The sequence below is a fragment of the Lemur catta genome, chromosome 2 (assembly GCF_020740605.2).
Source record: "Lemur catta isolate mLemCat1 chromosome 2, mLemCat1.pri, whole genome shotgun sequence".
Classification (NCBI taxonomy): domain Eukaryota; kingdom Metazoa; phylum Chordata; class Mammalia; order Primates; family Lemuridae; genus Lemur; species Lemur catta.
In genome coordinates, this window is record NC_059129.1 from 20,049,788 (window position 1) to 20,076,954 (window position 27,167).

At 46.5% G+C, this 27,167-nt stretch overlaps 1 protein-coding gene across 6 annotated transcripts in view; it reads right to left on the reverse strand.

Annotated features, from left to right (window-relative positions):
- MAD1L1 (mitotic arrest deficient 1 like 1) overlaps positions 1-27,167 on the reverse strand; it is a 361,733-nt gene that overhangs the window by 175,949 nt on the left and 158,617 nt on the right. For all 6 annotated transcript variants that reach the window (XM_045542991.1, XM_045542990.1, XM_045542992.1 and 3 more), the window contains one exon: positions 97-237. In XM_045542991.1, coding sequence (XP_045398947.1) covers positions 97-237 — 141 coding nt within the window. The remainder of the gene's footprint in view (positions 1-96; positions 238-27,167) is intronic.

Sequence of the window (27,167 nt, forward strand, 5' to 3'; positions counted from 1 at the left end):
AAGACAGAATCTAGATCCTGCCCACTCTGCCCAAGTCCTGCCTGGGGAAGAACCCTTTGGTGACACGAGCCCCTCCCGTCCGTGGCGCAGACTCACCTCCACCTCCGTGCTATGGGCGTGCACCTTCTGTACCATGTCCTCAGCCTCCCGCACGCGCCGGGTCAGCTGGGGCGAGTACTCGGCAGGAGTCAGCTCGCTGTCGTAGGAACCCAGGATGGCCCGCATGCCGTCTCGCTCCTGAGGACACAGAGGGCAGCTGGTCAGGGCCCGAGGAGTGGAAACACAGACACGGGAGCAGGGTCACGGATTCAGAGTTCAAGGATTCAGGCCAACACTCAGAGCCCACCTGTAAGGAGACCACTGGTGTGGACACAGGGCCCAGACGCCCGGTGCTCCCAGGCCAGTGATGACCGAGAGCCCCGTCTTTGGCCCCAGCATCCGTTCGCTCTGACCGTGCCAGGCCTTGGGCTGCAGCGGGTTGGATACTCCACCAGGCACCTGCTGTGTGGACACAGGCTGGGGTGGGGGCAGAGGCCTCTGCCGCTGTGAACATGGCACGTGTAGGGCCAGGGCCCTTGGCAGGCAGAGGCCTCTGCTCCCCATCCCAGCCTGCATTCATCGGTCCCTGTGACTTCTGAGCCCCAATCAAACTGAGCCCAGGAAAACAACAGTGGGCTCGGTCAGGGAGGTGGGTTTGAACACCCTGCTGTGCAATTGCCCAGGGCTCTTGGGACGCTTGAAGCTATGAGCATGTCACCGTGCCACCAGCCACGCCCAGCACCCTTTTGTCCTTTCTTGGGCAAAAGTCAGAGGTCACATGAAGCAGCAGTATAGGTTTCCTGAGATGACAGACTGATCACACAGTGTCAGGACTAATTCTTAGGCCACAACAGAAATTACTGCTCAGCGTGTCCTGTTAGAAATGCTGATTAAAGCTGACAGTGTGAGCCAGCAAGTTGGGTCCTGGGAGAGATGAGTGGCCCCTTCCTGAGCCAGGGGTGGAACAGACTCCTTCCTAGGATGCTCAAGGGATTGGGTGCCTGGTCCTGGAGGGAGAGGACAGGCCTCTGGAGACCAAGCATGCCCTTGGGCTCAGGAACTGCGCTGCTCTGACGGCCCCACAAAGGGGTTCCCAGATGTGGATGGAGGAGACCTCGTCCCCAGCAGATTCTAGGCCGAGGCTGGGACCTGTGACCTGCTGTCATCTGCTGAGGTTCACAGTGGGCTGCACAAGCAGAGGAAGTCCAGTCCTCCTTCAGAAGCCCAGGTTTGCTAGAAAGCAGCTTCTCAGATCTCCATGAGACACAAGCACCTGGGGCCTCGTACCAGGTAGGCTCAGATTCGGCTGGTCTGGGGCGGACCTGAGAGTCTGCGGATGTGCTCAGTAGCCTCTGCCCGGGGTTCTGCCCTACTCTTGGGGGACTGGGGTAAGAGACGGGGGCAACAGAGCCCAGGAAGAAGAGGATGGGTTTCTGAAAGACCCAGGCTCAAAGCTCAGTGCTGCCCCAAGGTCAGTGACCTGACCCCCAAGTCTCAGTGCTGTGGCTAATAAGAGGGGTAGTGGATAGCTGTGACGATAACTCTGCCACAGGCAAAGCGCCAGCGTGATGTCCCGTAAACAACCAGTGCTCACACCATGACAGCTAGAATCTTATTAATGTTGGCAAACGATGGCCAGTGACAGTCTCCAGGTGTCCACTGGCACACACATTCTAGGGAAGGAGCCAGGAAAAAGACCAGTCCAGCCCTGACACTACTGTCCCCAGCTAGTGTGCCCCCTCACGGGGAGCTGTGGGTGAGCTGAAGGGACTACCCGCACTGCACTGGCTGAAAGAGCAAATTCCTGGCCCCGAGAGAGACCTATTCACCAGACCGCCAGGTCCCCTTCCACATGGCACTCTCGGTTTGCACTTCCACGAGCTGAGGCCCCCGGGAGACACCAACCCAACAGCCCTGTCCCCCAGCACTGATGCCACCCACGCGCCCCTGCTAGGCCCTCCTTTGCAGGTGAGAATGGGCCCAGGAAACCTGCTGCCTCCCCTCCCGTGAGCCTAGGGAGCCCCTGGGGCTGGCGTGGCCAAAGCCATTGTGTTTTCTCCTGAGCTGGGGCACAGTCATCACCCGGTATGGACATCGTAATTAGTTGATGACAAAAAATTCAATAAGTGAGAAATTAAAGTTACAAATCCAACTGGAAATGATCACGTATCTGTGGAAAATTTGTTTCCACAGGAAGGTTTATCGAGTGTCATAATTTTATTGAAATCCTATATCTTCCCATTGACTTTTATCGTCCCGAGCTGGTTACCAGACTTATCATTACCCGAGCGTGGATGCCACGCAAGGCAGGGCGGGGGACTTCCTTTCATAAACAAGCTGTAATCGTCTCCTTTATTGACCAATAAATCTCCACTGTCCTAGTACGCCGGGCGGGCAACGGCTGGCAGCGAAGAAAAGTAGAAAAAGTTTGTTGTTTGTAGCTTCTCAAGAAATTGTTTTGTCATTAGTAAGTAGAAGAGCAAGAAGTGTGGTTTGATTTGATAATGACTTTTTAATGACTGATTCCACTTGTGGTAAACTTTGTTTTGTTTCCACTTGAGCGAACGCAGCGATAAGTCGCTGAACAAACAGGCACCCAGGCTGTGATGACAGAGGCCTCGGAGCCTTGCTCGAGCACAGAACAAAGCGGTGTTTCCCACGGAGTGCCTCTGCCTGGGTGCAGAGAAGTCCTGTCTGTAAGCAAGGAAACGTGATTGTCACGGGATTAATGGCAACTGAGATAACGGAGGACTTGAGGGGTCTCAGCGCCTCTAGGTGAAGCTGGCCCACGGGCGGTGGAGGGCCCACCCCAGCCTGCGGCAAGCCGGCCCAACGGGGCTGTTCACCCAGAAAAGCGGGAGGAAGAGCCGGGGCCAGTCCCAGCCCTGTGTCAGCCACCAAGCATAAAGCAGCGGCTAGTCCCCGTCCCACCCTCACCAAAGCCAGCCTCAGTGTTACCATGTGGAAGATGGGAGGGTCCGCCCTGACAGTCCTGCCAGCGCTGACAGCGGAAGCATGTGGGGTAAGGCGCCGGGTCACGACGTGAGAGCCATGTGTGCAAGGACAGTGCAAGCTTCAACTCCAAACCTCAAATCAAGGGTAATATTTGGCAGCCCTACTCCAGAGAGGCCCCAAGGAGATCAACCACACAGTGCACAAGAAAGGGCTCTGTAGAATGCTGGGCTGGCACAGGGACCATGCGTCTGCTTGGGGCAGCTATGCCCCTGTGGTGGGGCTTCCCGGCTGGGGCCAGGCAGGAGCCTTGCTGAGAGGGTTTAAATGCATCCTGTGGACCAGTGTACAGTGGGCCCATCACTCCCAGTCCCCAGGCCACCAACCTGCAGACAGGGGTTCAACTCGATGAAGTTGGGAAGGGTGGAGGTCCACTCGCTGGAACGAGAAGCCGAGAATCCAACCCCAAACACTGAGGGTTGGCTGATAAGGATGCCAGGACAGAGAACCAGACCCTCCATCCCGTCCCAAAGACTCATGGGACTCTATAATCCTACAGCTCTAGGTGAATATATAAAGCTGCAGGCAGCGAGACGGATGCTGTGAAACTACCAGGAAGGTGAGAAAGTCCCAAGCAGGTGACAGAGCTGAGGCAGAACACAGCTTCTCTGCTGAGAGCATGAGCACGCACGTGTGTGCATGTCATCAGTCTTCACCTGGCCGAGTCCTGAGCACATCTGTTCACCCACAGGCAGCAGGCACAGACAGGCAGTACTGCTGACGCGGAGCCCTCTGGAAGCCCCGGAGACCTGCCTCGTCTGTCTGCCTTTTGTTCATGCCTGCTACTTCACTACACCTGGGTGTGAGCCTGGCCAGTACCCGTGCCAGGCTCTGGGGAGATGACCCAAGGACCAGCCTGCAGCCCTGGGTGTTGGAGAGATGCCGAGTGGCACAGGCAACCACAGCGTGGCAGACTCAGAGCAGCCCATGGGGGAAGGTGCAGGGGCCGGGCCTGCATCCCGGGTGGGCAGGCCCGCCACCAGAGGGCACAGCGTGAGCAGGCACCCTGAGGCCCCAGTGGGACAGCAGTGAAGATAATTATGCTCATGCCCTAATCAGCCTGTCCTCAACTGAGCTACCAAGTGTAAACCCCAAATAGGCTGAAGAATCACACAGGGACAGAAAAAGACATGCTCCACACAGGGCTGGGGCCACCTGGGTAGAGGGGGCTGGAAGAGCTGGGCCCCAGCCCTGAGAGGAAGAGCCTGCCCTCCTGCAGGGGAGCAGAGTACAAGCCTCGGGCCCTGGCTGGGGAAGGGGCAGAGCAGGGAGGCGGTGAGGGGAGGACAGAAGCCAGAGCCCCAGCCTGGGCAGGCAGTGGCCAGAGAGAGCACCTGCCAGGTGCTCAGAGGCTAGGCGCACCAGAGGAGCCATGTCAGAGGGGAATACGGATGGAGGGAACAGCCCTGAAGCCCCCCAGGCAGCCCCACGGCCACCTCCCAGATCACAGAGACCTGTGGGGCCCAAATCCTGACCAACATGAACAAGCTGTGTGTGCCCCCCGCCCCAGCCTCCCCAAGTGGAGAGGGCAAACGCGCAGGGTCGCCATGAAGCTCACGCACACGGCACTGCACAGAAAGCCAGGACACAGAGCCTGCCACGCACTAGTGCTTAATCACTGTCACCTGCCGCCATCAGCATCGCCGTCCTCACCACCGTTCCCACTGCTATTTCTTCTTCTGCAACCGCACCTGCTCAGGAAGAAGACCGGAGCACAGCAGGACAAGAAGAGGCTACGTGGCGCCACAGAGGCAGGAAGCCTCCCACGAAGGCCCCACCTGGAGCAGCAGGCACCTGGCAGGTACCCACGAGCCCACCTCACGGCCACAGAGCCTTCCCTGCCCTGGGAGGCAGAGGCCGTCATTCATCTCAGGCCCCCACAGCCAGAGCCACAGGGCCTGATTCACTCTCCTCCCGCCCACTCAAGCCCGAGGCCCATTCTGAAAGGGCTCCGTGGGGCCCCAGCACGGGGAACATTCTCTGTGGGCATCTCTTCCCAGATCCTCCGCCCCCACAGCCTCTCACCGCAGCTCAGCTACTTCCACTCAACTCTTAGTCACTCCACAACTTTTTTTAAGAAAGGAAATTTATAATCATAAGTAGCAGCAAAGCCCTGTTCCAATTCTCTCTCCCATCACATGGAGTCACCAAAAGAAACTTAAAAGAATTTGAGCGGAAATCCGAGATGCAGGCTCTGTTCCGCTCTCTGGCCGCAGCACCTTCTCCGTCGGCTGACCTGCCCCAGAACCCTCTGCCCGTTCTTTCCTGAGATCCCACTCACTGCTCACGGGTCTGCAGGGTCTCTAGCAGGAAGGTAGGCCACGGCCAGGCGCCTGCTCTGGTAGGAGGAAGACTCCGGAGGCCAGAGGCCTCTGTCTGCACCTGGCTAGGTCGGTCCTCAGGCGAGGTATGGGCCCTTAACCCTGGCTGGCCATTTCCCAAACTAGCAGGGACAGTGCAGAGGTGCTCCTGACTCCAGCTTCCGTGGGTTCCATTGAGAACATACACACACTAACCCAATGGATGATAAGCGCTTAGGAGACCCACTCGGGTCAGACAAACCTGGGTTCAAATCCTGACTCTGCCATACACCAGCTGTGCAACTAACCTCTCTGAACCCACCCTTCTTGTGTGAAATGGGGCAATGACAACCCCAAAGGGTGCTTAGAAGGTTAACCAGGATTCATTAATATACGCAAAGCGTTGCCTACAGACAGGAAGGACCGATGGAATGGTCATTGATAGCTGGGGTGCGAGGCTGAGCCCATCCACAGTGTTGGGAAGCCGCACACACTGGCACCCACGTGCTCGGCCTGCACCTGCTGCCCACCTGGCACCCTGGGCCTCCACACCTCCACCCAGAGGCTCCATCCTCCCCTGCCTGCCCCTCACTCCTCTCATAGGCTGGTAGGCCCTAAACAAGTTGTTTTTTCTCCTTTCTGACAACTGACTGTTTGAATCATGATTCACTAAGGCAAATTTTAATTGGTAATTCACATCAGCATAGCATTCTAGTGTCACAAATCACTTACACATACGTTACCCTCATTTGATCTTCAACACTCTGCCAGGCAGACACAGAGCCGAGGGAAAAGGACTCAGAGTGCCAGGTCCTCAGACGCTGCCACAAGCTCTTAGGCCTGTCCTGACACTCGGGGCAGAGGGGCAGAGTGCCTGACCAGTGACCCTGAATGAAAAGAGGAACCCAGGCCACCTCTGCAGTCAGGGTGTCAGCGACTATTTCCGGGACTGGATGCTCTGCATGGCCTTGGCCAGCCAAACCACCTCGGAACTGCTCCCCAGAATTGGGGGGATGGAAGGAGGACACCTCGAGAACAAGATTCCAATGCACCAAGGCCGGCAGTTGTTCTTCTATTGCCCAGGTGACCCTGGCCTTGTGCTCACAGCAAACCCCCAGACCTGGCTCAAGGGTCGTGGTGGCCACTTCCTTCACCTTTCTGTGGATTCTAAAAGACAGTCCCTGTTAACTTCGCTTCCAGAGGCCAGCACGTGGCCGGCACGGAGTGGCACATGAGACGCGCACACGGCTGACCAAAGTCGCCCCTGAGAACCCAATGAGCCAAACAGCATGGGAGCCCCTGTCCTGCCCCATTCGTGTCCTCCCCAGGAAGGAGGCTGCCCAGGGGCTATGAGGCACAGAGACAAAGGAAGGAAAACAGGGGACTTCAAGCTCCATTTAAAAATACACAAGAGACAGAAGGCACATTCACCATTTGAGACTACAGTGGCCTAAGTAAAAAGGAAACACCTTCCTGACGTGTTCTGAAAAACTATCCATGTGTTTAAAAAAAATAAAATTCACTTTCCTGCACTTGCATTCACTGATGTGGCAGCAGCTCCAGAAAGAGACCAGCGGAGGGCACGGGTAGTGGTGAGGCAGCAGCGCCTCTGAGGGCGGCTCCATGACAAAGCCAACACGTGGCCAGCCCTGGAAGCGCATCTTCACCTGAATCCAGGGCACCAAATGTCCACATCCAGGGTGAGGAGTCTCCACCTCACCTGCTACCTCCACCAGGAAGCCCAAACTGCACTTCCCAGGATGGGCTGCCAGGGCTCCCTGCTCTCCAGGCCCTGGAGGAAGTCCCCATGGTGGCTCCAGCCACATCCTCCTGTCCTGCCATCATCTCAAGGACAGCCCTGCTCACATCCAACCCCTGCAAGGAAACCTTCAAAGGCTCCCGGCACCTCTTGGCCCCACCTCTTTGCATCCTTGCCCAAAGCCAATCTCTGCAGGGCAAGGCCACAGACGCCCAGGGACACGAGCAGCTCTGCCCTCAACAGGGAACACTTCCCGACATGAGCTCTGAATATCTGACATCAGGAGGAAGAGGATCCAGAAAGGAGGGAGGACACGGGAAAAGACGCCACGTCCGTCCGTGGAGCTGCGCACACTTGCATGGCTGGCAGTGCAGCAGGCAACGTCGAGGGACTTTCTCTCTGATCTGTCTCCAGCCAGTCCCTTGGGGGTCTGATGAACCTGACCCAAACCCTCAATCACAGACAGAAACACGCACCCTGGGCAGGCTCAGTCTGGAAGGCTGTCCTGGGTCACCTCCACTTGGCCATTCCTTCTGGCACTTACTGGGAACTGGAAGCAAACCTCAGCCACCGGCTCCTCAGCTACAAGAAAGGTATGCTGCAGGCGCGAGAGACCCTCCTCTCTAAGGAGCTGCCAAGATCTAATGGACGGTAGTGGCTACATGCCACTTCTGGCAACACCAACATGATGTCAGCCTCTACCACCCCTGTGAGGACTAACGTCTACCCCCGAGTCTGAAAGCAGAGGCCTCGCATACACCAGGGGCATGACTGCTGCAGGACTCCAGGCAGACTCTGCCCTGACTCAGCAATGAGCACCCCCATCACACTGACTAATTGATACTCCAGGGCTAGGGAGAGAGCAGCCCTGGAGCCAGGAACAGGAACTTCCCTGGGGAGCACCTACAAATCCCTGGGGGGCTGAGCTCTGGTGCCTGGCAGGCCCACCATGCAGAGGGACAAGTATTGACATGTGGCACCTGAACAGGGTGGCAGATCAGACCAGAGAGCCAGGACCAAAACAGCCAATACCCACAGTGGGCAAACACTGAAATAAACAGAACGCCATACAGATAACGATACACGCATATCAGCTTTCACTACGGGTAGATGGAAGAAACCACAAAAGCCTAGCCCTGAGAATTTGTAACCACAGGCCTACACTCATAAAACTAGGGAGCTAGAAATTCCTAGGCAAAAACCTCGTACACAGCAGTCCAAGATTGGACACGCGCACATGTAAGCAGCAGGAGCAAACACAAGTTCCAACTAGAAAAGAAGAACTTCCAGCCACACATCAAATAAACACCAAAGGTAAAGTTCTAGAGAGCACAGTCTCATAGTCAAAATTCACAAAATACGAATGAAAATGAACCAGCAAACACAAGAATTAAGGGAATTAACCCCATAGTTTTGAGGTACTAAGATAATACAAAGCAGAATAGAAAATAAATATGTGTGTTTAGAGCGAAAAAGGATTTAAATTATTAGTAAGTCACAAGATACCATAAGAAATAACAAGCAAATTAAAAATAAAACATGAACTAAACAAAACTAAACAAAGTAAAAATAGAATGACTAAAAATTTGAATATAGTAAATAAAACAACTTAGATGTGGCTAAAGAGAGATTTAGTAAACTGAAAGATAAATTAAAAGAATAAACCAGGAAGAACAAAAGCAGAGATGGAAAACATGAACAACAGGTTAAGAGACACACAGGGCAGAATGAGAAAGTCTGATAGGTTTCTAATCAAAATTATAGAAAAAGAGTAGCAATAATCAAGAAAATAGTGGTTGAGAATCTTTCAGAATTGATTTTAATAAAAATACCCAACCTCTATATATCTCACTACATATTCCAAAGAGAGGGGGTGGGGTGGGGAGGGGGCAGGGAGGGGACCCATCTAGACAGTCACAGGGGACCTGAGCGTGGCTGGGAGACAGGTGGCTCAAGCAGCAAGCAGAGACTCGGGTTGCCAGGAACGACCAGCAGAGCCAGAGGAAATAAAAGTCAATTGCTTACCACCAAAATCACTTCCCTAGGTAAAAGTATAGAGCATGCATTTCAGAAGGAGAATGAGCAGAGAGAAGGTTTGAGAAACAAGAAAGAATAAAGAGCAAAGTAAGTAATGCATGTGTACTAAACCAGTTACCGACTTTGATATGGAATGGGCTACAAGAAATACAGAAATATTTAAATACCTACAAGACATGCAGAAGAAAATTACACAGTACATGGACACTGATGACACTGATAGCTTTTCGTAAAAAGAGATACACATGCACATATGTGCACACAGCGTGTCTGGAAGAACAAACAAGACACGCGGCTGCACATGGCTACCTCCAGGCAGGTGAGTCAGTGTCGGGCAGAGGAGAGGGAGGAAGGAGCTGCCCTTCTTACTGCACACTCTGTTTATATTAATAACTTTCCAATTGTGTAATATAGATTGTATTACCCAAGGAATACATTATCCATCAGAAAAATAAAAATTTAAAACAGAATTCAGGAAAAAAGATAATACCAAAATATAATAAAAGCATTTAAGGGAGGTCCACAGCCTTAAATTGTTTCAGAGTGGGGCAGAGATATCATTAATTGCACACTACATAAATAGACACGGAAACCACTAAAAGAAGAGAAACAGAGAGAAGGAGAAGGAAAAAAACACAAGAGAAAAAAGCCAACAAATTTTTAAAAAAGTTAAGTAAAGAGGAGGAAAGTAGCAAAAAATGGAAAACATAGAAAGAACTAAGATGACAGAAATTATAGTAAGTCGGGATAAACAATATAAACAGACTAGATGTTCCAAATAAAAGGCAAGAATAATTATACTGTATAAAGGAAAATAAATATCAGCTACAGAGTATTTACAGAAAACAAAATCACACAGAAATTCAAAGTAAAATATACTGAAAAACAATAACCAAAGAAAGCTGTAGTTGTATCAATAAGACAAAACAAAATTTAAGACAAAACGTTTTACCAAAGGTAAAGAGGATTAAAATGTAATAATTAAAGATTCAATTCATCACAACTATATTATGACTTTTAAACTTGTAAGAATGCAACACTTGGCTTCAAAACATATAAAGCAAACACTGATCAAATGGCAAGATTTTTTTTTCTTAGATGCAGGGTCTCACTCTGTCAGGCAGGAGTGCAGTGGCCCGAACACAGCTCACAGCAGCCTCAAACTCCTAGGCTCAAGCAATCCTCCTGCCTGAGCCTCCCAAATTGTCAGGATAGCCAGGAAGTCTTTATCAGACTAAAGAAGTTCTCTCTATTCCTCATTTCCTAAGAAGGTTTTTTGTTTTGCTTTGTTTTATTGTTTTCTTCATGAATAGATATTGAGTTTTAATCAAATGCCTTTTCTGCAAATATTGAGATGAACATTTGATTTTCTTCTTCTGTTAATGTGAATTAAATTAATTGATTTTCAAATGTTAAGCCAAACCTACATTCCCAGAATAAACAAGCTTGGTCTATGGATTACTCTTCGTATGAAATGCTTTGTTTGGTTTCCCAATAAGTTAATTAGGGATTTTGCATCTGTGTTTATTAGAGAGTTTGGCATTAATTTTCATTTCTTATAGTCGTTATCAGGTTTTGGTGTCATGGTTTTCCTGCCCTTATAAAATATTAGGAAGTTCTCTTTTGCTCTTTTCTGTAACACTTTGTGTAAGACTGGTGGTATTTCTGCTTTAAAGATTTGGTAGAATGTATCAATGAAGACATCTGGGCCTGAGGTTTTCTTGTTGGGAAGATTTTAAATTTGGGGTGTGATTTCCTTTAATAGGTTTGAGACTTCATATTTTCTTTTTCTTCTTGATTTAGTTAGGTTAAGTTTAGGGTTTTTTTTCCTTAAGACTATCCATTTTATCTAAACTTTTAAATTTATTTGTATAAAGTTGTTTGTTGCCTCATATTTTTAATTTTTCTGATCCGCAGTTATGTCTTCTTTTTCAATCTTGTTATTTGGTTATTCTTTTTCTTGATCTGTCTCATCAATGGTTAATCGATTTTATAAGTCATTTGAATGAATCAACTTTTGGCTTTATTGATTCTCTGTGATATGTATTCTGTTGCATTAATTTGTCTTACACTATTATTTCCTTCTTTGAGTTTAATTTGTTGTTATCGTTCTACCTTTTTGAGTTGTATACGTAGTTAATTGGTTTTTATCCTTTCTTCTCTTCCATTATATGCATTTAAGGCTGTAAATTTCATTGCTTACCCTAAGTTTTGACATGTTGTATTTTCCTTATCGTTCAGTTCAGAATATTTATCAGTTTCCATTGTGATTTTTATTTTGACTAATGGGTTATTCAGAAATAGAGTTCTTAATTTCCCAACATTTGGTGATTTTTCTGGATATCTTATTAGTGGTTTCTAGTTTAATTTGCTTGTGCTCGGGGACTATAACTCTGAATGACATCAGTCCTTTAAAATTTATCAAGACATGCTTCATGATTCCATATAAAGTCAATTTTTGTAAATGGCCCACGCATACTTGAAAATAATGTGTATTCCTGTAGTTGCTGAGTGTAGTGTTCTGTAAATATCTATATATCATTTGTTAAACATACTGTTCACATTTTCCTTAGTGTATCCTTAGTGAAGTTTCCTCTCAGTTCCTGAGAGAGTTGCATTGAAATTTCCCATTATGATTGTGGGTTTGTCTATTTCCTTTTTAAATTTTGTCAATTATTGCAGTATGTTTGGATGCTGTTTTATTAAGCACATATAAATTGAAAATTACCTTCCTGGTGACTTTAGCCTTTTATTATTATGAAATATTCTTCATTTCAATGGATTCCTTTAATCTTTAAATCTCCTTTGTGTGATATTAATATTGATCAGTTTCTGTTTTTTATATTATTTGCACCTTTTCCTTTTTACCTTTCATTTTAAGCATTTTTCCATTATTTTATTATACATGTTTCTCTTACATACAGGGTAAAGACAGATTTTATATTTATATTCAGCCTGAAAATCTTTTTTAGTTGAAATATTTAATTTAGTTGCATTTGATATAATTAATGATACATTTGCATTTAAATTAACCATTTAATAGTTTCCTTTTGTTTCCTTTCCTTTTTATTTCTTTTATATCTCATAAAGATTTTTTTCTTTCAATTTCCCCCTCATTATCTTAGTAGTTACGTATGCTTTTATGTAATATTTTAGTAGCTATATTGGCAATTTTAAGATAGACCTTTTACCTATCAAAGTCTAATAAAATTGGTACTTCTTTATCTTCTAGACAATCCAAGAGCCTTAAAACACTTGACTCTGTTTACATTTTGCTCCATTTAGAGGCTGTTGTTTTAAAGTACTTTATACACAAACACACTTAGACGTTTGAAAAGATACTGTTTTTATACATTTATTTATATATATACATTAAAAAAAAACCCTTTTATTGTTCTTTATTACCACCTGCATCTCTAAGCATCCAACCGGGGCCATCTTTCTTCTGCCTGAGAATATCCTTTAGCATCTCCTTTGGTGTAGATCTCATACTGAGGAATTATTTCCGTGTTTCTTCATGTGAAAAATGTGTTTATTTCATTTTTATTTTAGAAGAATATTTTTGCTGGGTATAGAATTTCAGGTTGTTAGACCCCCACGCCTAGCCCCCACATTTCAGCAGTAGAGTAAGACAAGAAAAGACATAGAAGGCATACAATGATATATAAAGGTATAAAAAAATCAAGAAAAACTTAAAAATTATTAGTAGTTGACACAATTGTGAACATAAAAATTCAATATAACCTACAAATAAAGTATAAGTAAATTTAGCAATGTTGCCGGATCAAAGTCACTAATCAAAGTTAAATTACATTTCTATGTATTGGCATAAATAGAAAATAAAATTTTGGGAAAGATATTAGATAAGCCTACGAACCGTCTCCCCAGAAAACTTTATGATACATTATTCAGAGAAAATAAAGATGACCTAAACACATGGAAGCATATAGTATGTCAATGCATTAGAAGATTCAATAGTGCACAGATGTCATTTAATCAACACAGTCCCAATAAAAAATCTCAGCAGGTTTGTTGGTGGAAACTGACAGGTGAACTGTGAACTTTACACGGAAAGGCGAATGGCCATGAATAGCCAAGGCTACCTAAAGACAGGCCGGACGGGGCTCCCTCTATCACACAACAAGGCCTATAAGCGTCACAGTAATTAAGACTGTGGTTTTGGCAAAAAGAGATAAACAGACCTATGAAACAATACAGAATCCAGACAGACCAATACACAGAGACGACCAACGCTGCCACGCCAGCAGCACCCTGGAGGACCTTTCCGGTACCTAGTGCTGAGCCCCCCGATGTCCACGCAGGGGATGAGGCTGGACACTGGGCAGTGAAGCTTCCCGCGGCACGGCTGAGTATGTGGACACAGTACAACAAAGACGACAATATCAAAACATAAGTTCTTGACTGCGGAGTGGGTGGGGCTTTCACAAATGGGACACACACACAAAATAATAACCATGTAGGAATTTAAACACTGATGAATTAGATCTCCTGAAAATTAAGAACTTCTGTTATGTTAAAGAGAGTGAGAAACTGCTACAGAATGGGAGACGATACTTTCAATACAAATATCCGAGGAAGGGCCAGTGTCCAGAGTATACAAAGAACATAAATCACAAAGGAAAAGAGGGGAAATGCACAAGGGGTGGAAAGCGCCTTCATCAGTGTGGATGTGCAAATGGCCAGAAAACATGAAGCAGTGTTCAACCTCATTAACACTCCAGGAAAGGCAAACTGAAAACACAATGAGAAACCACCACCTACCCGGAACAGCAAGAATCAGACTGACTGACTACAGCGTGAGCAAAGCTCTGCAGCACTGAGAAGGCCCATTTACTGCCAGAGGCTGTGAACTGTCACAACCACCTAGACAAACCGTTTGACACCAACTGTAAAGGTGGGCGCCTCACACACCCTCTGATGGAGCAGCCATGCTTCTGGGTATGCAGACAGAAAAGCACGTGCATGTGCACCAAAAGACAAGTAAAAGAAAGTTCATAGCAGCGTTAGTTACAACCTCTAAGAAACAAACTCAAATGCCCATCAATAGAAGAATTAAAAATATGATATGGTATGCTCATAAGACAGAAATAAAATAATTTCACACAGCAACAGAATTTGAGCAAAAGAAATCAAACACAAAAGATTACATACTGCATGATCGCATTTATGTGATGCTAAAAAATACGCAAAACTAACTCGAGTGTTGGAGTGGGCAAGGCAGTGGCTCTGGGGTGCAGGGTGTTGGAGACGCTCTGCTTCCTGATCTTGGAGGTGACTAGTTATACCTCATCGAGTCATACCTTTAGAATCGAGCACTTTCTGTGTGTATTTTATACTCCAATAAAAAGTTGAAAAAAATAATATATATTATTAAAAAGATATTCTGTAGTTTTAGGAGCATAGCTATGGCTGTGCAGTCACACTAACAGCTTATGGGAAACACATTCAGAATGAAGACCAATTTCCTGTTTGACTGTGGATCCCAAATCCCCAGCCCCGAAGCCTACAGTGCACCTACCCAGTGGGATGGCAGGGGGAGGTGGGAGCCAGCAGCGCCCAGGGCGTTCTGTGTGGCACATGGAGCAGGAAGACAGGGAGCCCAGGAGGCTTCTGGGCAAGGGAGTGATTGCATGGAATATAATCTGAGAAGATTAATCTGGGAGCTGTGATGACAATGACATGAGACAGGGAAAGGGGAAAGACGGGGCAGAAGAGAACTTAAAAATCCAAGGAACAGAAACAAGATCATCTCCAAAACCCAGATGTGAACATAGGGGTAAAGGTCTCCTGACATGACACAGACTGTCATCTCTTGCCCAAAGTCCTGAGAACATCTGGCTCTTTAGGGCTGAAATCTTCCAACAGTGGATGCCCCCAGTTCTCCTAGAGACACCCAGGAGCAAATGGAGCTCATGCAATTGGCCCAAATTGCTCACTGGAGACATCACCATGTAATCACAATCCTACCTCCCCAGGGCACCCCTGGCTGGCAGAGAGGGACCCTGAACACGGCAGAGATGGTGGCTTACAGGCACCCCCCACTCACCCACGCACTGTGGAACTCGACACATGGAGCACGCAGGGAAGCTCCCTGATAACGTAGTTAAACCTCAGGGTGAGAAAAAAGTGACAAAAGTTTTCAGAGTAGTCAAAACTCATTAACTCCAGTTAATTGGGTAAAAAGGCCAGTTCAGTTGATGATGACTGGATTAGAGGATAATCTTAACAGAATGCAATTCTATTAATTTCCGTATAGTAACATGAACAAAGTGCTAGCAAAGTGTTACCAAATGCATTTCTTGCTTCGCTTCTTTCACAAGTAGATGCGGCTAATTTCGAATTAGCACACCAATTGCTTGTACCAATTAGAGCCCATTAAACACAGGACTCTGGGAGTGCCTGGGTGTGCGGTCAGGGCTCCAGCGCAAGGCAGCACAACCCTGTGAAAAGTGGCGGAAACTATTAATCTGTGCTTGATGAAAGTGCCTCCAAAGCACATCAAACATGGCCCAGGTCACAGTAAACCAAGAGCAACGGGAAGCATTTGACCTTTCCTAACGAACCAGCGCGTGGTAATAAGCTCCAATTACCATGTTTTGAGAAGGCGACCCTCGAAGGTTAGGGACGAACGCGAAGCACTCTGCGGTCAGACGGTCCTTCCGCTGTCCACACCCACCCTCTGCCGGGTGCTCTCAGCTGACCTTGCTAAATACTTGATGATAGTGCATTGCACCCTCTGTGTTCCGATTCTACCTTCTTCTCTGGTTTTCTTTAATTTTCACTCCCTTAATTTCCATAAGCCTCATTACAAGATAATCTTACCTGCCCAATAAACCAAGTTTATTGTCTACTGAGCTCTATTTCTGCTGGGTTACAAGACTCAGAGGAGCCCAGAAGAGGGAACAGGATCCCCAGACTTTAAAAGCATCTTCTGTCTAGCAATTACAGCTGTACCTTCTCCTTTAAATGCATGTATTTAAGGTCTCCCCTAAAGGTGCAGGAAGCTAAATGCCAGCCTGCTCACAAGGAAGGGACATGGTCCTCTTCATGCCCTGGGTCACTCGCCTGCCCTCTACCTGTACCGAGTACAGAGAACACGCCTGCTCCCCCAGCCCCAGGCATGGCTGTCTGGCATCCTGCCAAGATGTCGCTGCAGGGTGGAGAGGTGAGTGTGCTGCTCTGTATTTCTCACCAGCAAGCCGTGTTCTTGCAACTTCAACCTCCTGATGAAAAGCTCTACAACACCTATTGTAGCAAGGAGTGGGAATCAATTGAGATTTCCCGAAGCAATTTTACTTAGATTTCACACTGCTCTATTACAAATTCCATTTCATTTATGTTAGCTGTATAATGCATTCCCCCAGCATCCACCCGAACCAGTACTAAGCCTCCAAACAGCAGCTCCCCACACTTGTGCGGCTGATGGCGTGGGTGCTGCATTAGACGTGGCGTTCCTAAGGTGACGTGTACACCAAGGAGGGTGCTGGGACCATCCTAACAGGAAGCCGCGCCAACGGGCCACAGCTGCCTCACCAGGTAGGGAGATGCCGCCACACAGGCCCACGCAGTGTGTATGTCCCACACAGACGTGCAGCCCATGGGACTAAGACAGTGCCTGCTGTGTAGCATGGCCACACAAAGCCCCGGGTTCATGGCCCAGCTCTACTACAGTCAGACAAGTTCCTTGACCTCTCTAAGCCTCAGTTTTCCTATATGCAAACAGGTTGATAGGATGGACTTAGTCTACTACAGTTCAAAAATGTTATAACATTACAGAGTCTAAGCAGCTTTCTTCACTGAGAGGTGAAACATCCCCTGTATAAAGTGGTGTTGTCTGAGATGACAGTGGAATAAGGTGGAGATTTCTGGAGTTCTAGCATGCAGCCTGACCTGGTGTTACTGCGTCACTGTCATGGTGACATATAGCCACGACGCTCCTTGGGAGGGGCGCGGACCCTCTCCATGGACCACCACGACCGAGTTAGGATGAGAGAGAGCTGCCAGGACAGACTCATCATCGAGACCCCTCCCTGTCCCTTAAAATGAACCTGACACCAAGTTCACTGTCTCAGACAGAACCTCATGTGTCCCACCAGCTATCAGATGACAGCGAAGGCTACTCCTACAGCAGTATAAGGACTGGCCGCAGCACAACAGAGCACCCTTCTCAGAAATAGCCCCAGCACGTAATGGATGTGCATCACGGATCAGGGGAAGAAAGAGTCCCCATGGGGCAGGGACATCTGGTTAACTCCCAAGAAGGTTCAGTCTTCCCTGAATAGCTTCTGTCAGAGAGCAGCAGGCGCACGCAGGGGAGGGCTCGCAGGGGAGGGCTCCGTGTGCAAAAGGCCTTCCTGAGAGATGGCGACGGCAGGAAGAGCCCTGTGCCAGCTCCATGCTGAGCCTCCACAGACACTCACTCAACACTCACAACAACCCCAAGAGAAACTACTGCCACCTCATTTTACGAAGAAGACAACTGAGGTTCAGAGTGGTTAAGGAGCACGCCCGGGGGCAGTCAATGAGCACACAGCTCCCAGGAACCCGCCAGGAGGCCGGTGGCCTTGCCCTTGCCTGCATCACTGTTCTAGAACCAGCAGAAAACACAGATGAATGTTCACTGGGGCTCAAGACCCCCCAAAAACATTAAGCATAGAAGCAGTAGAATAGTAATAAAGAGAAAGATCGGCCACTTTGCAATATAAAACACCTCTATATGTCTCAAAACATCACTGAAAAAGTAAAAGGTAAGAGACAAGCTACGGAAAATACATGCACAAATATATAAAAACTTTTACAAATCAGTAAGAAAATCACTAATGCCTTCACAGAAAACCAGGTAATACAAACAATCAACAGAAGAAATATAACTGACAAATAAACAAAGAAAAAACTCAGTAAGACCCATTTCTCACCCTCAGTGCCCGTGAGGGCCGCACACGGCCCCTGCTGGAAAGAATGCCCACACACGGGTGTCTGCAAACTGAATCCGCAGCACTGCTCCTGTCCTAAAAGCATCCATGCCCTTGTAATTGTATCCTAAAAACGAACCAGGCTCATGGTCAAAGAGCTGAGTCCACAGATGTTGTTCACATTCAAATAATGAAAATTAGAAACAAACTAAATTTCCAACAAAGAGAACCGCTTAATTTTGGTATATCTGTACAAAGAAATAGCGTACAACCACTGAGGAGCTTATTTTCAACGAACGTTTAATGATACAGGTCCTTGTCACAATACAATGTTAAGTGACACACAGGATGCACACCAGGCCTGTCTGCCCTGCTGGTGGCTGCCCCCACACCGGTAGTGCAGTAAGTGATTGATGGCTGATCAACTGATATAACGGATCAACAAGGGAGAAGTAAGGGCAGAAGAGAGAAATCAGGGAAATAATGTCTTCTTTAAACTTCTTAGCAGTTTCCAGACTTTCCGCACATACAATATTATAATCAAGGAAAGGAAGGAGTGCTGTGTATTTTAAAGGAGTCCAAGGCTCACAGAACAAATGCTCTGATTACACAGCACCTGGGGACACAGGAGCCAAGCCCACCCCATCCGTCTGCAGACTCAACACCTGAGGCCCCACGAGGGAGGGGCCTCCCAAGTCACGAGTCCACACTGTGGGCTCCACCACAGCTGGAGCTCATGGAGGGGACAGGAACTCCACAGGTAAGGCAATAGCAGGGCCCTCACTCCTGAGGGAAGAAATGCCCAGGTACAGTGTGGAGAAGCCAGGTGACCTCACAGTCAAGCCCAGGGACACTGAGACCACACAGTCCAAGGACACACTGAGAAATGTGAACTTGGGAGGCTCAAGCTCCCAAGTGTGGCCCTGAGCACAATGACCAGTCAGGATGGCACAGGAACGATCCCTCCCCATCGGGAACTACGGCGCAAAACCTTAATGCCTTAGAACTGGCGTTGGACCCCTCCTCTCCAAATGAAGTGCCAAGTCTGGGGAGGACAATCCACTCCATTGTGGATAAGTCTGGACTCTCCTCCCCACACATAAAAGCTCACGTATCAAAATTAAATCCCACAGAAGACCAGGCTGCCATAGGAGAAACTTCCCACAGCTGCACGCATTGCTCACCAAAGGCCTGAACCCACAACAGGTATGCTGAACAACGGCCAAGGGCCTTTCAAGTAGAAGACCCCAGAAGGAGCTGACCCCAAAAGACAAGCCCACAACCCGGAGATGCGTCTCTCCCACCTCCCCAAGGCTAATGCTCCCCATCAGAGGCGTAAAGACACAGCAGCCGTCTCTGCGGATGTGCAGGCAGAAACGTACACCCACCTTAGCAGCACAGGAAGCAGGAGAAGGTATCATGAGTGACACTGGGCACCTGGAAACCTGAGCTAGGTCGTCTATGGACAGGGACCTACCTGGTAGGAACTAGTCAACTAAATCCAATCAACCCCCCTCGCCACCCACGGCCACACTCCGCGTAAGGAGCCACGCTCCCGAGGCACCCAGCGCGAGCTTCTGCACACCCGCCCCGGGCTTCCCGCCCCTCAGCAAGCGCACGTCAGACTCTGGCACACATCAAACCTCCCTCTGTCAGTGCCCTCTGGCAGACAGAAGTAACAGCTCCTTCATTTTCTTTTTAAGACTGTATTTTTTAGAATAGTTTCAGATTTACAAAAGAATTGAGAAGACAGTAGAGACTTTCCATATGTCGCACACCCAGTTCCACTATCATCATCTGACACTACTGAGACACGTTAGCTACAGTGACGAACCAACACTACGCAGCCACAGTGTCCTGCACTCCCCCCTGTGCTGTGTTTTGGACAGACTGAGGGTCTGTGGCAGCCCTGTGTCAAGCAAGTCTTGACGCCACTTTTCCAGCAGCATGTGATCATTTTGTGTCTCTGTGTCACATTCTGGTAAATTTTGCAGTATTTTAAACTTTTCACTATTAGTATTATATTTGTTATGGTGATCAGCGATCTTTGATGTTACTATGGTACGTGTTTTCGGGCACCATGAACCGTGCCCACCTCGGTTAAAATGGCAAACTTAACTGATAAAGGTCTGTGCTGGCTGCTCCACTGACCGGCCACCCCCGTCTCTGGTCCTCTCCTCAGGCCTCCCTGTTCCCTGAGACGCAGCAATATTGAAATCAGGCCAATTAAAACTTTACAGTGGCCTCTCAGTGTTCAAGTGAAAGGAAGAGCCACACATGTCTCCTTTAAATCAAAAGCTAGAAATGATTAGGCTTAGTGAGGAAGGCACGTCAAAAGCTCAGACAGGCGAAAGGTAGATCTCTTGTGCTGGTTATCCAAGTTGTGAAAGCAAAGGAAAAGTTCCTGAAGTTAATTAAAAGTGCTACTCCATTGAACACATGAGTGATAAGAAAGCGAAATCGCCTTACTGCTGATAAGAAAGTTTCAGTGGTCTGGATAGAAAATCAAACCACTCACAACATTCCCTTAAGCCAAAAACTAATCCAGAGCGGGTCCTAACTCTGCAATTCTGTGAAGGCTGACAGAGGTGAGGAAGCTGCAGAAGAAAAACTGGAAGCTGACAGAGGTTGGTTCATGAAGTTTAAGGAAAGAAGCCACCTCCATAACATAAAAGTGCAAGGTGAAGCAACAAGTGCTAATGTAGAAGCTGCAGCAAGTTATCTAGAAGATCTTACTAAGATCACTGATGGTGGCTACACTACACAACAGATTTTCAATGCAGGCAAAACATCCTTCTATTGGAAGAAGATCCCATCTAGGACTTTCATAGCTAGAGAGAAGTCAATGCCTGGCTTCAAGCTTCAAAGGACAGGCTGACTCTCTTGTTAGGGGCGAATGCAGCTGGTGATGTTAAGTTGCAGGCAAAGATTCCAAAACTCCTAGGCCCCTTCAGAGTGATGCTAAATCTTCTCTGCCTGTGCTCTATAAATGGAAAAACAAAGCCTGGATGGCAGCACATCTGTTTACAGAATGGTTCACTGAATATTTTAAGTCCATGGTTGAGACCTACGGCTCAGAAAAAAAGATTCCTTTCACAATATTACTGCTCATTGACAATGTATGTGGTACCAAGAGCTCTGATGGAAACGTACAAGGAGATGAACGTCGTTTCCATGCCTGCTAACACAGCATCCATTCTGCAGCCCATGGATCAAGGAGTAATTTCAACTTTCAAGTCTTATTATTTAAGAAATACATTTCATAAGGCTATAGCTGTCATAGATAGTGATTCCTCTAATGGATCTCAGCAAAGTCAACTGAAAACCTCCTGAAAAGGATTCATTCTAGATGCCATTAAGAACACCGGTGATTCACAGAGGATCACATGCTACAGAAAAATCTTTTGCGAAAGGAAGAGTCAATTGATGTGGCAAACTGCATTGCTGTCCTACTTTAAAACTGCCACAGCCACCCCAGCCTTCAGCAGCCACCACCCTGATCAGTCAGTAGCCACCAACATCGAGGCAAGACCCAACCACCTGCAAAAAGATTATGACTCACTGAAGGCTCAGATGATCATTAGCATTTTTTAGTAATAAAGTATTTTTAAGGTATGTACTTTCTTTCTTCAGTTATAATGCTATCACATACTTAGTGGATCACAGTATAGTGTAAACAACTTTTATAGACACTGAGAAACCAGACCATGTGTGTGTGGCACTTGAGACAGTCTAGAACTGACCCTGCAGTATCTCTGAGGTCTGCCTGGACGTTATTGTTATGGACTCAGCGTCCTTAGTTCTCACCCCATGTCTGCCTCCTGTTTCAGGTCTGGGACCCCCTCCTCCAGGACACCACAGTACATGCAGCTGTCCTGTCTCTTGGCTTTTGTTGGCTGTGGCAATTTCTCACACTCTCCTACACTTCTGATAACCTTGACAATTTTGAGTACCAGTCAGGTATTTTGTACGATGCCCCAATGTTGGGATTTGTCTGATGTTTTCCGCATGATGCTGGGGTAATGGGTTATCTGGAAGAGGATCACAAGGGTAAAACGCTGTCTTCATCACGTTGGTTCTATACCACCAACGTGACCTATGACCTGACGTTCACCCTGTCGCCTGGCTCAGCCCCTTCCTGACAGCGTGGAAGTCAGCACACTCAGGGCCCCTCCCTGGGGATAAGTGTCTACACAGAGTACTTAGAATTCTTCAGCATGGGACATTTGTCTCTCCCCCCAGTTTATTACCTCAGTCACTCATTTATTTATATCAATATGAACTCGTGGACATTTATTTTATACTTTGGCTTATACCCTAACACCCAATACCACGTTCTTTCCTCAGTTCCAGCTTGGCGACGGGGGGCTCTTTCTGTCGGCTCTTGTGCTCCTCTGACACGCCCCAATTTGTTTGTGTCATTGGGTTCTTATTTTTGCTTTTTCTGGCACAAGATACTCCGGACTCATCTTGTATATTTCCTACCTCAGGTATACTATCGGTCATGTCTCCAAGGAGCCCTGGCGCCTTTCATTGCATGGTGGTGTGAGAGACCAGGGCCTGGGTGCCAGGTGTGCTTGTGGCACTGGGGTTGGGTGGGGGTCACTGCTGCCAGGTCCCCAGCTGACAGAGCACAATGTGTGTGTGCACTAGCCTGTGCATACACATATTTGTGAATACTTCCGTATGTACCCAACTGTATCCATGGTAATAAGCCCTGACCCTTGTGGGTCCTCCCAGCCTCCTTCCTTGGCTGATCTGTAAAGTCTCACTCCAACAGTGGGAGAGCCACTTCCACCACCTGCCATCCAGTAACGCGACTGCTCCAATCCAACACACACGCAGGGCAGGAGCAGACGTGGTAAGCTGTGCTCCCAAGGGAAGCAGCGTCATTGTCCAGAGTCCAGTGCTCCCTCCTGTCATTAGTCCTGGGCTGCATTTATTTCCTAAGATGTTAGGTCACCACTTTCCCCAATTTCCGCGATAAAGAAATTGTTCTTTTGTCTGGGAACCAAAGCACTTTATCCATGCCTCTATTATAGCACGTAGTATTTAATTTATCTATTAATATTGATACATCTATCATCCAACTTATTTCAGAATAGATTTCAGATAATTTTTAAAAGTACAAAGATGATAAAGCAGCATGAGGTCACAGTGGGTAAAAGAAAAAGTAATAATAGCTAATATTTGAGTGCCTACCATGTGCCAGTGACTATTCTCAGCACTTTGCAAGTATTAACTAATTTTATCTTCAAAAAACCCTATGGAAAACTACTGCTCTAATTTTGCATAATGAAGATGTGGAAAGTGAAGTACGAAAGGATACTCAGGTATGCAAGGGCGCAGGCAGTTAAGTGGCGCATTCAGCACAGTCTAGCTTCAGGACCAGCGCTCGCCACCACCATCTGGTACCACTCCCCAGAGGAGTGACAACACACAGTCAGAAATATGACAGCAATGATCTGCACCTGCCACCGTGGGGACCCTCTCATGTTGGAAGCCGCATCAATTTAGCTGTAATCAAATAAGACTGCATTCAAGAAACTTCAATTAGATACACTTAAAAATGTACATTATTTTGTAAAAGTCTAACTACTATATTTAATAATTTCAAAAAATAAAAACTATTTGTTAATTTTAAAGTTAACTAACTTTTTAATGACTTTGCTTTTGGATGGAAAGGATGTGAATATGTGGTTGCTGCATGGAGATCCACAGTTTCAGCTGATCCTCTACATGGGTATCAGTCATCTGTGACCTTAAGGGTGTCTTGAGTCGAGTTAGGGAGGAGAATGTAGATTCACAGCAGTAAGTGGTTGAAAAGCAAGAAAGCATTTTTCCGGCAGGTTGCCAAAGGCGTGAGTATTCTATTGCATTTTTCCATATTTCCACTGGATCTGTCTTGGCATCAAAGACTTTAAAATGTCTTCTACTGAGAGCTCAATCAATTCCATATTGTAGTTCTTTAGGTGCCTTGGTGATATCAACTAGGTGAGGCTGAAATGCTAATTTGAGTGTGATATCATGATTCTCAAATTCAGTGAACCTTTCATTGTATTCTCCAATTAATAGGTCCATAACAGCTGCGTATTCTTCAAATGATTCCCATATATCATCCTGCTTATCAATGACCTTTGCTAAGTGGGGAAAATGTTCATTCAAAATTTCCTTTTGAAGAAATTTTTTGAAAAAAGACAGCTTTTTTTGCAAAATACTTGGATTTTTTTGCCACATATCATATATAGACTTACTTTTACCTTGCAAAGAAATAGTCAAGTTGTTTTGATTCAACATGATATCACACAGAAATGCTGCATTCCTGCAGAAATCTTTCAATAATTCACATTGCTGATTCTGTTCTTCATAAAATTTAACTAACTATTCTTGCAGAGATAAAATTTTGGCTAACATCTGTCCCTGCAATAGCCAATGCACTTTAGAATGCTACAGCAAATTCACACCAAATACCTCATCCTCCAACTTTAGCATGTTACCAATTGACAATGCCATGTTGCATTTGCATGAATATAGTTAGCAATACTTATAACTGGCTAGAAGCTTTAGCACAGAGATTTTGCTGATGCAAGACACCATGAAAAGAAATGAAAGCATCTGGATCTGTTAATACTTTTTTTTTTTATCTGTGCAATAAATTCTTCATGTTTTCCCATCATGGAAGGTGCACCGTCTGTACATATACTCACTAAATTTACCAAATTCAGTCCATCTTCACATTTATCTTGAAAGTTGTTGAAGATATCTATTCCCTATAATCTGTTTGCAAGAGGGCCCAAAGGGAGTAACTCTTTGTAGCAAAGAAAATCTTCTGTTATGACCTGAATAAAGTATAAAACCTAGGCCAAGTCAGTAGTATCAGTTGATTGATCCAAAACGATTGAATAATATATATTTTCCTTTTGAAGTATTACATGAAGTTATTCTGTTAAGCTGAAGGCTAATTCATGCTGCCCATCAGTTATGGTCCTCCTTAAAAGAGGTAGTTTGTACTTTGAAACAGTATCAGGGTCTAAGCATCCTACAACTTCAACAACGCATTCTTCCACAGTTTCTACATCATTGAATAGCTTCCCTTTTTTCCCCCGCGTATATAAGCTACTTTAGAAGTTGCTTCAGTGGTATTATGTCCAGGTCTTATTGCTGCTTGAAATTGTCTTTGCATTTGCTTTTCATCTTTTAATTTCTGCAATATAACCTTTTACACCTCTTTCTCTAATTTAAAATATTTGTGGTCTTTATGGGTGTTATAATGCTGATGAGCATTGAATTTTTTAATGTTGATATTGCAGTTATCACAAAGCAAACAAATCATCTTATTTTTAGCAGAAACAAGATAATATTGCAATTCCCAATCCTCATTAAAAAATCTGTTTTCTTCTTTCAGCGTTCTCTTGGTCTTCTTCTTTGACACGATAGACTGTTAAGCAGACAGAATTTAAAAATACTGTCGAGCTGTGCAATTCTTCACAAATTCCACTTCCAACAGAAACACAGTGCACCCGTTGGCAAAAGCTGATAACAAACTGACGTACTTGTCCCCTATAAACTCTTAACAACCAGCCTCATGCGGTAGTTAGTACCAGTCAGGTAGGGAAAGTTAGAACTAAATCAGGAGTGTAGCAGCCGTCAATTTAGCCCTTATGGCTTACTAATATCCTAACTGTGCCGGTCAACCTGGGAGGATTATTTCATTGAAACGTATTTTATTCTTTGGTATTTTAAATACATTCGTTTTAAAAATAAAATATAAATATAAAAGACAAACAAAAATGTATTGATACAGGCCAGGCGCGGTGGCTCATGCCTGTAATCCTAGCCCTCTGGGAGGCCGAGGCGGGTGGATCGCTCAAGGTCAGGAGTTTGAGACCAGCCCGAGCGAGACCCCGTCTCTACTAAAAATAGAAATAAAAAAATTATCTGGACAACTAAAAATATATATAGAAAAAAAAACTAGCCGGGCATGGTGGCACATGCCTGTAGTCCCAGCTACTCGGGAGGCTGAGGCAGTAGGATCGCTTAAGCCCAAGAGTTTGAGGTTGCTGTGAGCTAGGCTGACACCACGGCACTCACTCTAGCCTGGGCAACAAAGTGAGACTCTGTCTCAAAAAAAAAAAAAAAAAAAAAAGTATTGATACAAATAAGAGGATTTGTTCTGTAAAATCTGGATTTGGTCAAAAGGCTGCATGGAAGGACCCAGAAGCCTGCAGGTTCCCCACCCTGTGCTATGAATAGAACGTGGATTGCGATCTAAGCTTCCCATCAAACAGGACGAAGAGGGAAATGTGAACCACGAAGTTCAGTGAACATAAACAGACCAGTTAATGAAGGAAGGAAAATTCTTCAGGATACTAGATTCAGACTGGAATTCCTCCCAGGGTCTCGAGGGTTCTAGTGAAGTGGCGTCCATCAGCCTTGATGTCTTCAAAGTGGATGAATGAAGCCATAGGCTCTTTCTTAAAGAACCTTCAACATAAGTTAATGTCACTCATGAAGGGCAATTCTGTCATTACAAACTTTTGAGGTGGCGGTCCCTGACAAATGCCTGGAACAGTCTGCAAAGGTGCCTGCAGGAACAGCACCCGTCTTGGGTAACAATGGGGCTGGGGCAGAACTGACCCCCTTTGGAAGTTACAGGCAAATTCAACATTTCTCATCACCCTCCTCTGCTCTAATTCTGGCAGACACCATGCTGCATCAGCCTCTCTTTGTTGCTGTTCTTGGTTATAACACTAAACTTTTTATTTTGATAGAATTATAGATTCACAAGTAGTTGTAAAAAATAGCACACAGGTCACATGTACCATGCACCTTTCCCTGGTTTCCCCAGTGGTAACATCTGCAGAACCACAGCACTGCCTCATGCCCAGGACACTGGCAACACCACCGTCAGGTTACAGAGGATGGTTGTCCCCACAAAATCCCTTGTGCTGTCCTTCAGCAGCCACACCCATGCACCCACCCTTCCTTAGCTCATGCAACCGATCACGTTTTCCAGAACTTCATCATTTGAGTAATCATGTCTAAATGGAATCTTGCAGTATGTGAGCTCTTGGAATCAGGCTTTGC